This window comes from Mus caroli, chromosome 11 (genome assembly GCF_900094665.2).
Source record: "Mus caroli chromosome 11, CAROLI_EIJ_v1.1, whole genome shotgun sequence".
Classification (NCBI taxonomy): Eukaryota; Metazoa; Chordata; class Mammalia; order Rodentia; family Muridae; genus Mus; species Mus caroli.
Genome location: NC_034580.1, coordinates 57,176,718 through 57,193,885, shown reverse-complemented (window position 1 = coordinate 57,193,885; position 17,168 = coordinate 57,176,718). Strand labels below are relative to the sequence as shown.

Genomic DNA, 17,168 nt, shown 5'->3' with positions numbered 1-17,168 from the left:
AAATTTAAGATTCCACATAGGATTTAAAATTTTGTTAGACCAAAATTGCTTGCTTTGGTTTGGTTTGGTAACACAAGAAGGAAAAGCTGTGTTCACATGTAAAGCGAAAGACAGAAAAGTCATATTTGGCCATTTACAGTAAGGCATAATTTATATTAGTGCTTAGAGCATAGATTTATGTTAGGTCTCTATGAGCTTTTATGGCTGTTTGTTGCATATCAAGTATTTAATAATCATAAAGAAATAAAAACATAGTTGCAGTCTGTCTTAGTTAGGATTTTACTGCTGTGAACAGACACCATGATCAAGGCAGCTCTTACTAGGACAACATTTAATTGGGGCTGGTTTACAGGTTCAGAGGTTCAGTCCGTCATCAAGGTGGGAGCTTGGCAGCATCATGGTGCAGGAGGAGCTGAGAGTTCTACATCAAGGCCATTAGCAGAGTACTAGCTTCCAGGCAACTAGGATGAGGGTCTTAAAGCCCACACCCATGTGATGCACCTTCTCCAACAGGGCCACACCTTCTAATAGTGCCACTCCCACAAAGTGAGTTCTAGCATAGCCAGGGCTATACAGAGAAACCCTGTCTCGAAAAACAAGTTTCTTTGAGCTAGTCAAATGGACTCAAAAGTAAGCAGTTTATTTTGAGTGTAAACTTTGTTTGTTTGTTTGTTTGTTTGTTTAAAGAACTGAGGCCGGAACCCAGAGTCTTGAGCTTGCTAGGCAAGCGCTCTACCACTGAGCTAAATCCCCAATCCCAGAGTGTGAACTTGTATCTGAGTTGTCCTAGAGAGCATGGAAATCTATAGAAATGTTGTGATTGGTGAGAAAGAGCAATGTGGGATGAGACCAAAGACAGATCAATCAGAAGGACTTGATTAGATAAATGATCTTTAGTTTCAGGGTTAGATTTCTTTTGTCACAGCTTTTATGATTTCTGCTGTAATCAGTTCTTCAGTAACTACCTAGCATTCCCCCCCCCCGCCCCCCCCAAGACAGGGCTTCTCTGTGTAGTCCTGGCTGTCCTAGAACTCACTTTGTAGACCAGGCTGGCCCCAAAATCAGAAATCTGCCTGCCTCTGCCTCCCAAGTGCTGGGATTAAAGGCGTGCACCACCACTGCCTGGCTTCTGCCTTGCATTTTTTTTTTGAAGAGTTCTTTAATTAAAACGTGGTGAAATAATTTTAACCTCTAGCATATCAGAAATAAGTATTACTTTTAACAGTTGGTAATTACTGTCACAATGGTCATTGGCATATTTCAATTCAATCTTTTGTTTCCTTGTAGGTTTCTTGCACTCCATGTAATATACCAATTGGAACGCCCGTAAGTGGCTATGCTCTTTACCAACGGCACATTAAGGCCATGCATGAGTCAGCACTCCTGGAGGAACAGCGGCAGAGGCAAGAACAGATAGACTTGGAATGCAGAAGCTCTACAAGCCCATGCAGCACTTCTAAGAGTCCAAACAGGGAGTGGGAAGGTAGGTAGATGAAGCCATCACTACAAGGGAAGTCAAGCCAACACCCAAGTTAGTGTCTGTCTTTTGTGCTTTCTGTATGATTTCAGTTTACTACATATGCCCCTGATAGAGAGGCCTTAAACTGATATGCTGGCTATACTGTTAAATACTGATGACTACCAAAAAACAGCAGTAATAGTGTTAATAACATTCTAGGTAGTAACTTTTCTGAATTCATTCTTCTTCTGAAAGTACAAAAAACATGCTTTATCCTCCATTAATCTGACTTTTCAAAGTAGAAATCGGTGTTCTGTTCTTGAAACAAGTCACCTCTTCCTGTGTAATGTTCTAACAGATATGATGAAGACATCTTTTTTTTTTTTTAAGATTTATTTATTTATTATATGTAAGTACACTGTAGCTGTCTTCAGACACACCAGAAGAGGGAATCAGATCTCATTACAGATGGTTGTGAGCCACCATGTGGTTGCTGGGATTTGAACTCTGGACCTTCGGAAGAGCAGTCGGGTGCTCTTACCCACTGAGCCATCTCACCAGCCCCAAAGACATCTTTTTATAGCAAATAATTCTTACCCTGATTCAGTGTTCAGCCTGTCAGTCATATGGCTGTGGGCAAAGATAATCTACCTTTAGTTTTCTCATCAACAAAATGAAAATAATAATACATATATATTTTGCTAGGATTATAGGGTTAACGAGTGAGCAGTCAATATTGCTATGTAATACATGGCTCAGCTTTTATATGCAGTGTAGACTCCTATAGAAGCACTGGGCACCACTGTATCACTCACTGGCTTCAGATGGTACATTTGAAATGACTCATTCTGCTATGTTAGAGCATGGTAGATACATTTTTACTTACCATGAGGAGAGGATTTCCAAATTTTAATAATTTTTCTTATATGGTTAAAATTAGCACATGGGTGGTATTCAAGTATACTTAGAATGTCTGAATCCTAAGTTTATCTGTGTAAGCCATGTATTCATGTTAAAGGCTACTTAATGTAAAAATGGGATTGAAGAATAGTTGGTCCTACTGACTCCTTGCTCCCTGCCACCCCAGTGATGTGTTATTAGCTACACAGCATACTGAACCTCTTAGAGTAGACTTAATATGAACTCGTTGTCTTGAACATGAATTGCTTTTAATTGTTATACATGTGCTAATATAATGTACATTGGGGGATTGGAATCTATTCTCTCATTCCACAATAGAATCTGAGGATTGAATTTAAGTCACCAGGCTTGCATAACAAGCACTGTTAACCTCCTGAGCCATTTCAGTAGCCCTTAAATACAAATCTCATGCTAGCAAAAGTGTGGACTAGGGGAATAATACTGAGGCATAGAAAGAATACAAAGTAGCTCTCCTGTGTTGACAATTGAACCTAGCATCATGGACAGCTGCCCACTAACTCACATTAAGTAAATGCTTCTTCTTTTGTTATTTTCTTTTCCTCTCTTTTTTCCATTTTCTTTCCCTCCCCCCTGCACTTAGTGTTGGGTTTTCATCAGCTTATGTCTCAAAAATCTCTTCTAAGTGAATATTTCTTGAATGGAAGTAGGTAGTGATTTTGATAACTTTTAGGCTTTTTATTAAATTGCATCTTTAATCCCTGGTTACAAAATCGATACAATGGGTATACACAGCTTTAATTCTAGCACTGAGGAGGCAGAGGCAGGCAGATCTGAGTTGAAGGACAGCCAGGTCTACAGAGTGAGGTAGAGTGAGGTCCTCCGCAGCCGCAGTTCAATACTTTGTCTCAAGCCCCACCTGCTCCCAGCCCTGGAAAGTGATGTATCCTGCTTCCTACTTTCTTCTTTCTACTGAATATTAGCTTAGACCACTGCCACATCCTACCCTCAGAAATGGTTATCTTTTAAATATCACTAGCTTCTGAGAAACCTAGGGTAGATACATTATAACAGAGGCCTGGTTACTTAGTAGTTTATTATTATTATTTGTTTTGGTTTTGGCTTTTTGAGACAGGGTTTCTCTCTGTAACAGTCCTGGCTGTCCTGAAAATCCCTTTGTAGACCAGCCTGGATCTGAACTTACAGAGCTTCTTCACCTGCCTCGTCTCCTGAGTGTTGAGATTAAAGAAGTGTGCCTCAACCTCTGACTGGCTAGGATAGCTTTTTTTTTTTTTTTAAGATTTCTTTATTTATTATATGTAAGTACACTGCAGCTGTCTTCAGACATCCCCCAGAAGAGGGTATCAGATCTCATTATGGATGGTTGTGAGCCACCATGTGGTTGTTGGGAATTGAACTCAGGACCTTCAGAAGAGCAGTTAGTGCTCTTACCCGCTGAGCCATATCTCTAGGTCCTAGGATAGCTTTTTTTTTTTTTTTTTAAAGAATAAAATAAAATAAAACGTATTTTAAAAAAAGACATTTACTTTATTTGTTGAGCTCCTGCCAAAGCCTTGTATTATTCAGTCAGTAATATGTGGGTGATTCTCATTAGGTAGTGTAGTCTAGAACATTCACATCTTTACTCAGTCTGCTTTTGAACTGTATTGAAGAGCTAGAGTGACTGAACCAGGCCAAGTTTCTCTGCAGTTAATAGCCTTTGTTCTGTGTGGTTAAGATTTCAGCAGTGCCTGAATTCTTAATTATAGTTCAGGGATCTTAAAATCAAACTTTCATGTTAATATGACATTAAGTACCTTATAGTTTGGTTTAGGGTAATGTTACAAAGTGGGATTGTCTTTTCTATTTTATCTAAAGGTTTTGCTGTGCTAACCCACCTAATGTATACCTCTATTATTTTTATTTCTACAAGCTCTCTCCTTTGAGGTTGTTCCTAAATAGTTCAATGTCTGGGACGCTCTTCCAGATAGCATTCATATGTTTACAGTGGAATTACATCTCTATGGAAAACATGACAAATATTTTAAACACAACTTCACATAACAGTTTATAGACTAAAAAATAGCTGGTGTGTCAGTTTATATATAAATACCATCAGCTCATCATGACAATTCATATACTTGAAGGCTAAGACAAGGAGGTTTCCTGCCTGCCTGCCTGCCTGCCTGCCTGCCTTCCTTCCTTCCTTCCTTCCTTCCTTCCTTCCTTCCTTCCTTCCTTCCTTCCTTCCTTCCTTCCTTCCTTCCTTCAGTTTGAGACCATTTTGAATGACATAGTGAGTTCTAAGCCAGCTCAACCTACAAAGTGGGACCTTGTGCCTAAGTAAATTGGCAAAACCACGCCACCAGCACCACTACCAAGAAAAACAAAAGAAACATATTGGGACTGGATTAGGATGCGTTTAACTTTTGCTGTTGTGCTTTCATTTCACATATTTGTTGTTTTTTAAATGAGTTTGGTACAAACAGTTATTGTAGACATCCCCCTTTTAAATTATGCTTTAAAGATTCTTTAAAGAATTATTTTCATTTTCAACTGACATTTCCCTGGATTGACCCCTGCTTTACTCATAGCTTCCAGTAAAGAAGCTTGGGCATAACAGGTTAGAAGCTCTAATGCAACTTTAACAAATTGATCCCATCAAAATAGGTTTCTGCTTCTGTGCAACTAAAACAATTTTGTTTTGTGTTTATTTTGTTATTGCATTTGTTTTGTTTTTTCTAATTCTGTATACACAGTAATTGAAATTCCTATAGTTAGAAGAATCTCAATTTCTTTTTTTTTTTTTTTTAAGATTTATTTATGTGAGTACACTGTAGCTGTTTTCAGACACTCCAGAAGAGGGCGATAGATCTCATTACAGATGATTGTGAGCCACCAAGTGGTTGCTGGGATTTGAACTCAGGACCTTCAAAAGAGCAGTCAGTGCTCTTAACTGCTGAGTCATCTCTCCAGCCCCAGAATCTCAATTTCTACCAACCTTTTTAGTGAAATTTTCTAACATATTTATAAATTATTTGAAATAGTAGATCAGTAGACTTTGAGTTTTATTATATTATGTAATATTATGTTGAATCCTCTAGGAAAAAAATGAATTTATTTGTCTGTTTGTTTGTAACTGTACACTGGCCAATCCTTTTACCTCAACCTCCTAAATATTGGGGTTATGGGTATGCAGTGCCATAGCCTGTATGAGCAGCATCATTTTGATAGGTATCCCACAGTCATCAGAAATTCAATACCTATCCAATTCACATGCTTTGGTTGGGCATTTTTCAGAAGTGTTTGAAAAATTCCATTAACCTCTTTGTTGTGATAGCTAAGTGAGACAGTTATAGTGTTATGTTGTGCTTTTCCAGTGAGAAAACCACACGTGATAAATGAAGAGCTCCCGAATAATAGCCTGCGACAATGTCTGGCGCATGCGCACAAGGGACCTGACCCTGGCCAGAAATTCCCCTCAGTTTATACAGGCTCAGGCCCTAAGTTACACTTTGAACAAGTGTACCTTGTTCTGCAGAGACAGAAGTTGCAAGGCTTGGTTGTTTGGAGAAGCGAGGAGGGAAACATTGCCTGGGTTTTCCTGAGCTGGAGTAGGGCTGCTTTCCAGACAGCGTTAAGTGGATCGTGCTGGCAGCAGGTTTTCCCTTTTCTTGAGAAGAGGCATGCCTCTTTAAACTGCTCGGTAGAAGCAGCGCTTCTCACTTAGCTAACTTTAACTTCAATGTAATAATGTTTTCTGAGAAGGCTTATTGATAAATCCTTCATAAGTTCATTAGTTCTATTTCGTCTTTTAAATCCATGGAAAGCATGGCATCTAATGCTAGGTAGTATAGTCATTGTTTCTTCTTTCTAAAAGTACCATACCATATGATAAAGAACTGCTTGTGCCTGGGATAGTACATTTTTGAAACTAGTCATGGACTTTGACTCATGAAGGGGAGCTGCAAGGTAGCCCCACTACTAACATAGCATAGTAACAAAAGTGTATGAGCTTCGGTATTTAAAGCACGAAGACTGATAGTTATTCTGCATGGTGATATTATCTAAAACTGTAAAAGAGACTGGGAGGTGCTCCAGGGTAAGAATGCCTCCCTCCCAAGGTGGACCACCGACCTTCTCACCTTAGCTTGATCCCCAGAACATCTGGAAGCCTGAAGTCGGGCTGGCCTCTAGTATGTAGCATGCCAGGTAAAAAGAGAGGCCTTGGTATCAACAGGAAGGAGAGCTGTCCTCCCACCTTCACATGCCTTCTGTAACTCATGCACACCAACAGTTACATACATCACAACAAGCATAAACACTTAAAATTTATAGTAAGTAAAATTATAAAAAACAAACGTATAAAATTAGTTGAAAATTATTTGAGTTAAAAGGAAGGTTTTCCTTTCTTTCTTTCTTTGTTTGTTTGTTTCTTTCTTTCTTTTTTTTTTTTTTTGTGGTTTTAGAGCTTTATTGTAGAAAGGCAGGGGGAAAGACAGAAGGTAGAAAGAGGGAGAGAGGCTGGCCATGGCCACATGGAGAGAGGTGGGAAGGGAGAGAAAGGAGGAGGGCTAGAGAGTAAGAAGGTGAGAGCTTAAAAAAGAAAAGGAAGGTTTTCTTAGAAAAAGCTGTAGCTTTTCTGTGTATCTGAAGTATCCAGGTACATATATGTGTAAGAGACAATTTTCCCAGCAGGAGAACATATGAGACTTAGGAATAGTTTTAACAAATGTCACAGCTTATTTTTAATTCAATATTAAAAGAATTCTCCTGTCCTTTATTTGTTCGTAAGTTTAACGCAATCCAAATGAAAATTCCAATGACATTTTGGGTAGGAAGTACCCCAGATGATTTCAAATCTAAACCTCCTTGGAAATCTTGAGTGTTCTGGTGCAGGTCTGTATTCCCAGCACTTTGTGAGGCTTATTTCTTTTTATTGTATGTACATTTGTGATCTGCCTGTGTGTGTCTGTGTGAGGGAGACAGATCCCCTGAAACTGGAGTTACCCATAATATTATGAGTATGTAGGAGATGTGTGTAGGAGGATCTCCATTGTCAGGCTATCTGAAACCACCACCCCCAAAAAGGAAGAAAAGAATTTTTTTTTTTTTTTTTTTTGAGACATGGTTTCTCTCTACCCCTGGCTGTCTTGGAACTCACTTTGTAGACCAGGCTGACCTCGAACTCAGAGATTCGCCTGCCTCTGCCTCCCGAGTGCTGGGATTAAAGGCGTGTGCCACCATGCCCGGCTAAGATTTTTTTTTATATCTGTATATTTATTATTTAAAAAATATATGTGTTAGGATGTATATACAGAATGTGTAGAGGCCAGAGATCAACCTTGAGTACCCGTTTTGGGTTTCTTTCTAGTACTAACTACAGTTTCTTACCCTATGCTAAGCTGCCTGACCAGAGAGAGTCCTAGGTATTAACTTGCCTCAGCATCCCACCTCCCACCACCACCCCCAGCACTACTCCCTCATAGTTTGTAAGGACTGTACCAACTGTAGTGCCTGCTCAGTCCTGTTTGTAGTGGTATGACTGCATTGTTGTTATGACATTGAAACATGACATTTTTAATTTGGAAATAACTTTCTTATTGAGCAATTTTCATTGTTATTGTTGCAGTTATATTCATAGGGTTTTTTTTTTTAAAGCTGTGAGGGGTTTTAGATAAGTTTATCTACATTTGTTTGAAAAGATTTCTTCTGTTTCTTATGTTTACTCTTCTAAATATTAGGCAATTAATATCACCAAGCTAACTATAAGAATTGAAATTCTCAAGGGAACTGACCTGTAATTCAGGGCAGACTTGAATTCACAGATTCACTTGATAATTCAATGTTTGTCTGCTGTCATTTTATTGCATGTCTAAACACTTGATTTTCTTTATGACCTTTTGTCTTTTAAAATTAAAATTGTCATTGAATTTCTGAAGGTTTTGAATCTGAGGGAAACAGCAGATTTAGATTTAGTAGAATTTCTTAACATCTCTGTGGGTGGATTTGTCCACAGCAATTTTAGATCTTGTTTTTAGCTTATAGATGGATCTGCCCTTGGATGGTGTGGGCCTGGTCCTTTCACACTATTTTAATTTGGGGTTCTTCCCTTATTGTGATAACTTTAACTTTCATAGGAAAATCAGTCGCCTATATGCCTTATGCTGAGGTCAAACGTGCTCTAGAACAGGAAGCACAGATGCACAGTACCGCAGCAAGGTCAGCCTCACCGTGTAGGCTCTCTCCAAGAGAAGTCAGTAAAGCCGCTTCCCAGCCTGATATGAGTGCAGCCCGCTATAGTGTCCCTCCAGGTAAATATTGCCTTTCTGCACAGTGGCTGCCGGCCATCTACCCACAGGTGTTCCCTGTGGTGTTTAATCTCATGAGTGACTTGTGCTTCCAGGACGTGTCTTTGCTGTCTTAGAAAGACTCTTGTTTCTCTTCATTTCATTGTCATTTGTTTTCAGATTCCCTATGCCACTGGGAAATTTGTGTTGACACACCTATACTGTGATTGGCTTTTCTTGTAACAGTACAACTATTTTGTAAAAATCCTTGAGTATTTTCCCCCTCAGAAATTCAAGTGTACTGTGAAAGCCAGAATCAATAGATATTTCTCCAATTCTGCAGCTACACAGAGGATTTATGCCGGTTTGTCAGCCAGGTCTCCTACTGTGTGAAGCAGCAGCTGTATCTTAGAAGGAGCTCCCTGATTCTTGTTCCCATTGTAAGTTTCAGAGGGTGAGGAAGAAAGTCAAAGTCACTCATACCGATTGCCTCTGGTGAATTGAATAGTTGCTGAGAAATCAGCTTTGAATGCTGTAGTTTGAAATAAATTGAATACATTTACCTCACAAATAACCGTCTGAGATTTGAGTATGCTCATTGAAAGAACTTTTAAAAGTGAAAATACTCATCTTTAGCTTCATCTGACATTCATAATTTAATTTGTGATCAAAAGATTCAGGAATGCTTACTGAGAAAGGTAGCCTGTGGCCTACTAGTAAATTGACCATTTTAAAATCCTTTTTTTTTTTTTTTTCCCTTTAAAAAGTCCTCCAACCTGCTCCGCATCAAGTGATAACTAACCTTCCTGAAGGGGTTCGGCTTCCAACAACACGACCAACCAGGCCACCACCTCCCCTCATCCCATCGTCTAAAACCACAGTGGCATCAGAAAAACCATCCTTTATAATGGGAGGGTCTATCTCACAGGTAAACTGGTGTTTCTTTATAGCAGATTTCTCTGTTGAATATTATTTGGTTAGCCCTTTATTTATTCTCACTAACTTATTAGTGTACTAATAAGCAATTAGTTGCCTTCCTAGGCTGTCTCTTCTCTGTCCTGTTTGTTGTAGCCATGTGTTTGGTCATACCCACTTTCCTAGTACTCAGGAACAAGATCTTACACTGTGCATTCTTTTGTGTTTGCCTTTTGTCTCAGTGTCATGATTTTAGAAATTTAGTCAAGTCTTTGTGTGTAATTAGTAGCCTTTTTATTGTTAAATATTCCTTTTGTGGAGGGGAACCTAAAGTGTTCTAAATTTAGGCTCCTTTTGATTGGAGCTGCTGTGAATACTTTTGTGCTGGTGTTTGGATTTTTTTTTCATAGTTACTTAGGAGTGAAGTTGGTTTTCAGAAGTGATCCTGTGGTTATGTCACCACTAGCACTGTGGAAGACTGAGATTTCTGGTCTCATTCTTTGTTCCATGTGTTGTTACTAGTTTTTTTTTTTTTTTTTTTTCTTTTTCCTTCCCATTTTAGGCATGCTTATTATACCTACTGAATAGGTATAATAAGTAATATTTCATTGTGGTTGTAGACTGTGTTTCCCTGAAAATTCCGTCAAACACTTTCTGTATGCTCTTTGGCTATACTTGTATTTCTGATTTTATGACATGACTACTGTAGTCTGAATCTCTGGAACCTGAAATGCTCTAAAAAATGTAACACTTTCTGAACATAGCATGCCATCACAAGTGGGACATAGCATGCCATCACAAGTGGGACATAGCATGCCATCACAAGTGGGACATAGCATGCCATCACAAGTGGNATCACAAGTGGGACATAGCATGCCATCACAAGTGGGACATAGCATGCCATCACAAGTGGGACATAGCATGCCATCACAAGTGGGACATAGCATGCTATCACAAGTGGAAAGCTTCACACCCGCCTCACTGTGAAAAAGCACAGGAAAACCACAAGTGTACTAAATGTATTATGTAATGATTTTTCTCTTTTATACATTGGAGTGTGTGTGTGTGTGTGTGTGTGTGTGTGTGTTTATACACACAGGTCACAGTGCACCTGTGGAGGTCACAGGAGAACTTAATGAGAGTCAGTTCTCTCTTACTGTGTAGGCTGTGAGGGTCTAACTCAGGGCTCCAGGCAACCTGACAAGCACTTGGACCTACTGAGCCACCTTGCTGAGTGTTTTTGAGAAAAGGCCTTTTATATACCAGTATGTAGCCAAGAATGACCTTGAACTTCTTCTACCTACCAATGTTTGGATGACAGATGTGTGCCACCAAGCTGCCTTCATCTTGTGCTAGGGATTGAACACAAGACTATTTGCATGTTTGGCAAATACTCGATTGACTGGGCTGTATTTCCATCTTTAGAAGCTTTAAACTATGTAGTCTACGTAAAATTTTTATTTTGATTAGATATGTATACATAATTTTTCATTTTGTATTCTCTGTATATATGGCACTGTTAAACAGAACATTTTCATATCATTGCTGCACACTGAACACGTTCTCATTCTCTGATGAGTACATGTTGCAAGCTTTATAGATTGGCTTCTACTTTCATTCTTAGGATGCCTTACAGGCTGGTTTCTTTGTACATAATAGTTTGAAAATCAGCATTCACCTTGAGTAGCATGGTTTTCAAAACCCCCTTTCTTTGGATTGCTCTGGTTATCTTTTGTTTACGAGTGTTTAACTATATGGTTGGATCTGTATCTGCGCCCAGAGTTCTTACATGGATCTATTTTTCTGCTTTTCTTTTCATAATAGTCTTGATTATTGCCACATTATAATATATGTCCTGAAATATATATATTTCGAGAGAGAGAGAGAGATAGATAGATATATAGATAGATAGATACATAGATAGATAAAGCCAGAGTTACATTAAACCTATAAATCAGTTTCAGACAGGAATAGATTTTAACAATCTTGAATGTTCTTTTACTCCTTCTTTCTGTCTGCCTTACTTTTTGTTTGTGTCTGTCTGTCCTTTGTTTCTTTTAGTGGGACAGGATTTCTTCATGTAGCCTTGGCTGTCCTAGAACTTGCTTTGTTGTTGAACTCTCAGAGATCTGCCTGTCTCTGTATTTGCTTCCTGTCTGTATGCTACTACCACTTGAATCTTCTAATCTATGTGCACATCTCTTCATTTGTCTAGATCATTACTGTTAATTCATATTTAAAGTGTTTTATAATTTCTACTGTAGAAGTGATATGCATATCTGTTTATTTTTGGCTATTTCAGTAATTTTAATGTATTCTGCATTTTGTTTTCTCTCTCTCTCTTTCTCTCTCTCTCCTTTTTTGAGACAGTGTCTTATTATGTATCCTTACTGGCTTGGGAATATAACTATTTAGACCAGGCTAGCCTTGAACTCACAGTGATCTTTCTGCCTCTGCCTCCCAAATTCTGGGATTAAAGGCCTGCACCAACATGCTTAGCAATTTTAATGTATTCTTTGTTTCTATAAGTTCTTGGCTCATACAGTCATGAGTGCAGACATCATCAGCTTGATTCCAGACCATCATAGAAAATAAATATCTTAGTGAACAATGTCATAAGCTTTTTGGTTTCCTAGTATATATAAACATTTATTTTTGTTCCATGCTGTAGCCTGTTAAATATGCAGCAGTATTATATCTAAAGGAATGTGTGTACCTTAAATCAGAAGTAATTTAGAACCAGACATAGTTGCATATACCTTTAATCCCCAGCATCCTAGAGGCTGGGGCAATGGGATCACATGTTTGAGGTCAGCTTGATGTTGGCCATCTACGATGTTGCTGTAATGGTTCTGACAGACTCACATATCTCTCATATAAACTTCAGTTTACTAAAAACAGGTCAGCTAAAGGTAAGAGAGAGCTCCTTAGGGCTTTGTTTAGGGTATGCATAGCCTTGTATATACACACAACTTTCTGGGTTCCAATGGATGTGTTGCAACTTTTCAAATATCTTCTGAACTCTTGCCATTTTCATAGATGTTCTTTTTGCATTTTTAAGAGATATAAAATATTGTTAATAGTAGCTTACATTTTGAGTGCATTGTGGTAAATGCTTTAGGTAATTTAATAAATGTGAATGAAGGACCAGCCTTGGGTAGGTCCAGATTCCTGAGAGAAGGGGTGTCTGGGAGCTTTGAAAACAAACTACTTAAAGTCAAACATGGGCCAAGCTGGTGCCCTATGTCTGCTTGAGACAGCTTTCCAGTCTGCTTTCTCTTCAATTGTGCTTTCTCTGCAGATCTCCAGACAGCTCTCTCTATGCTCTGCCTGCGGCATTTCTCTCTTCCTATTCAAAAACCATCTTTGGATAGCTAACTCTTGCAGATCATAAACCAGATCTCTGATTCTCCATATTAATCCAGTCATTTACTCCAAGCTTCCTTAGGATGATCCGAAGAATCTGCATCTGGGACAAGCACCTTTCCTTTTAACATTGCAAAAGAATTCAGAAATCTGCCTGCCTCTATTAAGCATAGACAATAAACTAGCTGGGTGGGACCCCATCCTGAAATTACCATTTCTATCACACCTGTACAGTCCCTGGCTGAATTCTGAAATCTGTCTGAAATCTGAATTCTGGAATCTGTCTGCCTTTGTAAGCATAAAAACAAAAACAATGAGCTAGGTGGGGCCTCTCGCAGTACTACTTCCTACATCTCTTCTCTCCTTCCTCTGTAACTGTCTGATAAGTTGGCTCGCAGCACAGCTGCCTTTGTTCCTTTAGCTTTGTGAAACCCCTCTTATAATTAATATTGCATCCGTAGGTTTTGAGGAGTTATGTATTTTTGAACAAGTTTTTAAGAGTTCTTTTCCATAGCCATAAGAGCTGTCCTGAAGGTCTCAGCATTTACCTTCTTCAAGCATTTTGCCTTGCTGAGACATTAGCCACACCTCCACCTCCAGTACTCTCTGCTGTCTCTAATTATCATGGAGTCACCAACATTAACTGGGAGGACTTTTCCTTGGAGGAGGAATGTTAAGTATATATGTTATCATACAAACAAGCCTCGTGCTCCCCAACCCCCCACCCTCCCCAGCCTTCACCTCTGGTGGAGGCGCACACCTCCTGGTCCTGTCCCAAGTACAGGAACCATGTCATTCTGTCCCTAACAAGGCCATGCCAGACTTGACTAATAAATAATCTATATGTAATATGTGATATTGTTAATATACATATTTTACTCCTTTAGTTTTTCTAACTTAATAATCCATGCTGAAATTTTCCTTTTGTTCAATTCCTTTTTAAAATTGTGAGTGGCACAGAAATAGATTTTTCTAGATAGATGTGAGGACTTAGTCTTTCGACTCTTTTATCTTTTTATTTTTAGGGAACTCCTGGCACTTACTTGTCTTCTCATAATCAGGCTTATACTCAAGAAGCATCTAAGCCCTCGGTGGGGTCTATCTCTCTGGGATTGCCACGGCAGCAGGAGTCTACCAAAGCAGGTCAGTGAGTGGCCACAGTTCTGTCACGCCTGTTTGTAGCATCATGGTCAGCCACTCAGTGGTTGGTCTTCTCATGGTTCTCTTTCTTTTCCCCATAGCTCCTTTGACCTACATCAAGCAGGAAGAATTTTCTCCACGAAGCCAAAACTCACAACCTGAGGGTTTATTGGTCAGAGCGCAGCATGAAGGTGTGGTCAGAGGTAAAACTGTATCCAGTTTAACAGTTGTGTTAAACCTTTGCCCATAGTAAACTTTATAAAGGAACTCATTAAAAAAATTTTTGTGGGTACATCCTAAGTTGTGGTAACAGTGATAATTTTACTGGCCTCGGATATGCTGTGTGGACAAGTTTGAACTTGGATTCTCAGTCCTCCTACTTCAGCCTCCAAAGTATACATGAATACAAACAGCTTAGGCATTAATATATTTTAATGACTTATTTCTTCAAGTTACTGACTTTTATGTTTTTGCTTCCATGTAAAAGTAACTATTTTTTTTAAAGATTTATTTATTTTTATTTATACAACTACACTGTAGCTGTCTTCAGACACACACCAGAAGAGGGTATTGGACCCCATTACAGATGATTGTGAGCCACCATGTGGTTGCTGGGAATTGAATTCAGGACCTCTGGAAGAGCAGTCACTGCTCTTAATCTCTGAGCCAATAACTTTAAAACTTTGAAATTTGATGGGCATATAGTAATACCATCAAAACAAAAACCAAAAAGCCCCACCAAACTCTGAAATTATTTGTCAGCCGTAATTTTTAATAATATATTTATTCTGTTATTTCATATATTTGTATAGTGCACTTTGATCATTTCCCCAACACCCAACTCTTTCCCCCTCAACATGCTCCCTCCCACTCTCATGTTCTCAGCTACTACTCTCTCATTTTTTTGATGGTGCAGTTATTGTTGCCTATATATGCATGTGTGTTTGTGCCGTCTACTGGATCATAGGCAGTCTACACATGTTTCTAGTTCCCTAAAGAGCAATTGCTTCTTTCCCTAAGCAGTTATAAGCTACCAGTCGTTCCTCTGCTAGGGGTAAGTCCATGTGAGCACACTCCATCATCCATGTTAAAATTTTGACTGGCAGCTGGGCAGTGGTGTTGCACTTCTTTAATCCCAACACTTGGGAGGCAGGGGAAGCAGAGGCAGGCAGATCTCTGAGTTTGAGGCCAGCCTGGTCTACAGAGTTACAGTACAGCCAGGGCTACACAGAGAAACCCTGTCTCAAAAAACACCACCCCCCCCCCCCAAAAAAAAAAAAAAGATTTTTGACTGGTTTGACCTTTTTCAGGTCTTAAGTTGAGTTCATACATGCAATAGCATTTCAGGGCACTCCTCTCTGTACTCTGGCTCTTAGATAAAGGTGTGCCATTTAGGGTTTCACACTCAGAGTTATTCATTGCACAGAGAAGGTTTTCTGATGAAGGTTGTGAGCAGCACAAAATCTATGGATGTAATCCTTCATCAATTAGTTCGAACAATCCTTTTTAAAGATCATTATGATATTATTTGAGCCATGCATTTCATTAGGATAATTTTTGTTATGCCTGCCCCCATTCTGCTGTGTGAGAACTGGTATTGTAGAGTAGGGGCTGCTAGGAAGGAGGCAATGATTTAGTGATGGTTTTGTTTTTATTCAGGCACTGCAGGGGCTGTCCAAGAAGGAAGTATAACTCGGGGAACTCCAGCCAGCAAAATCTCAGTGGAGACCATTTCATCATTGCGGGGCTCTATTACCCAGGTCAGTGCATTGGCCATCATCTTTTGTAGCCTGGAAAGCTGGATTTCTTAGGAGTTTTAGTTATAGCAGTGCTCTTGTTATAGCAGCATGGGTCATTGTTCTTTTATGAGAACCTACCTACCCAGCTCTCAATAATAAACCTCAGATCTCCAGACCTTTTCCTTTCCTGCTGCATTTTAACTCCTAGCCATGTTATCTATACTGTAGTTATTCAAGGTGTTACTACTCACCTGGAAATTGGCAAAAGAAACTAGCAGAATATATTATAGTCCTTATGGACTTCCTGTAAAAGCTTTTATCATGTGCTTAGATTAAATAGAAATTGAGAAGAAAACAATTAAATGCTTCTTTGTGAAAAGGTCTATTTGTGATCTCAATGTGTAAGCTGCTGTGTTCAAATTCATTTTGTACATCAGAGACTAAACAGAATCCTAATTTTGATTAATTTCTTTTTCTAGCTAGATATTAATTTTAACTTGAAATGTTAAACACCTCCTTTTTAAAATTTTTACATAAATGGGAGAAGTAGTGAAGTTCATATAGTCTGCTTTTTATAAGCACTGATACGGTTTTTGTATATTGTTACTAGCCTATTGTTGTGGTGCATCCTTGTTACCTAAGGTATTGTTACTAGTGGTGTGGGCCCCCAAGACCATGAGCATCAGTATCACTTGGGAAGTTGCTAGTCATAAATGCTTCGCCTTGTGCTAGAGCTGCTGGGTATGAGTTCCAGCAGCCCGGGTTGTCCTGACCTTTGGTTGACTCTGCTCAGGACTCTGTGATTCAGAAGCACCCTGTTGTGTGGTAGTTGTTATGGCTTATGCTGATTTAGAGCATGACGTAGAAACTCCCTGTCTCTCGGTATATATTCAGTCAAAGTAAGTTAACACTTAAATGTACACAGAAAAAAAGAAGTGGGCCTATATTTTCTCTTCACTTCTTACTGTTCCAGCATCCAACGTTTTGTTTGTTAAGTAAATAGTTTTAACTGGGTCAGACGACGCTCTGTTGTAACTATTTTAAAATTTGCTCATTGGGACAGAGCGCATGTTGAGGTTTTCCTGTTGTTTCTACTGAACTTTGTTCATGACTGGGTATGCTGGACTTATTGCTCCTGTCTTTCACTCACCCCCTTTAAACATCTGTTTCAGAGCATATTGCCTCAAGTTCAAAGTAGTAGAGATCCTACACAGAGGAGTGGGGTAGATCTGGTCTTCTTTTCTTTACAGCCCAATCTACCCACTTATACAGCATCCTATACAATAGACAGGAAACAGTTTTCCTAAAAAGAAGGGCATAAAGACCTACAGTCAGTCTAGTGGAGGACTAATGATGGTAAGACTCAGGTGATGTTTCCTG

The 17,168-nt window shown here is 39.1% G+C and overlaps 1 protein-coding gene across 27 annotated transcripts in view; it reads left to right on the top strand.

The window, feature by feature from the left end:
- Positions 1 to 17,168, top strand: part of Ncor1 (nuclear receptor corepressor 1) — a 142,434-nt gene that overhangs the window by 90,470 nt on the left and 34,796 nt on the right. For 19 of the 27 annotated variants that reach the window (XM_029483963.1, XM_021177219.2, XM_029483964.1 and 16 more), the window contains 6 exons: positions 1,288 to 1,483; positions 8,479 to 8,652; positions 9,396 to 9,556; positions 13,935 to 14,052; positions 14,151 to 14,252; positions 15,709 to 15,809. In XM_029483963.1, the coding sequence (XP_029339823.1) occupies positions 1,288 to 1,483; positions 8,479 to 8,652; positions 9,396 to 9,556; positions 13,935 to 14,052; positions 14,151 to 14,252; positions 15,709 to 15,809 (852 nt within the window). The remainder of the gene's footprint in view (positions 1 to 1,287; positions 1,484 to 8,478; positions 8,653 to 9,395; positions 9,557 to 13,934; positions 14,053 to 14,150; positions 14,253 to 15,708; positions 15,810 to 17,168) is intronic. The other 8 variants (XM_029483981.1, XM_029483985.1, XM_029483980.1 and 5 more) reach the window with 4 other exon arrangements.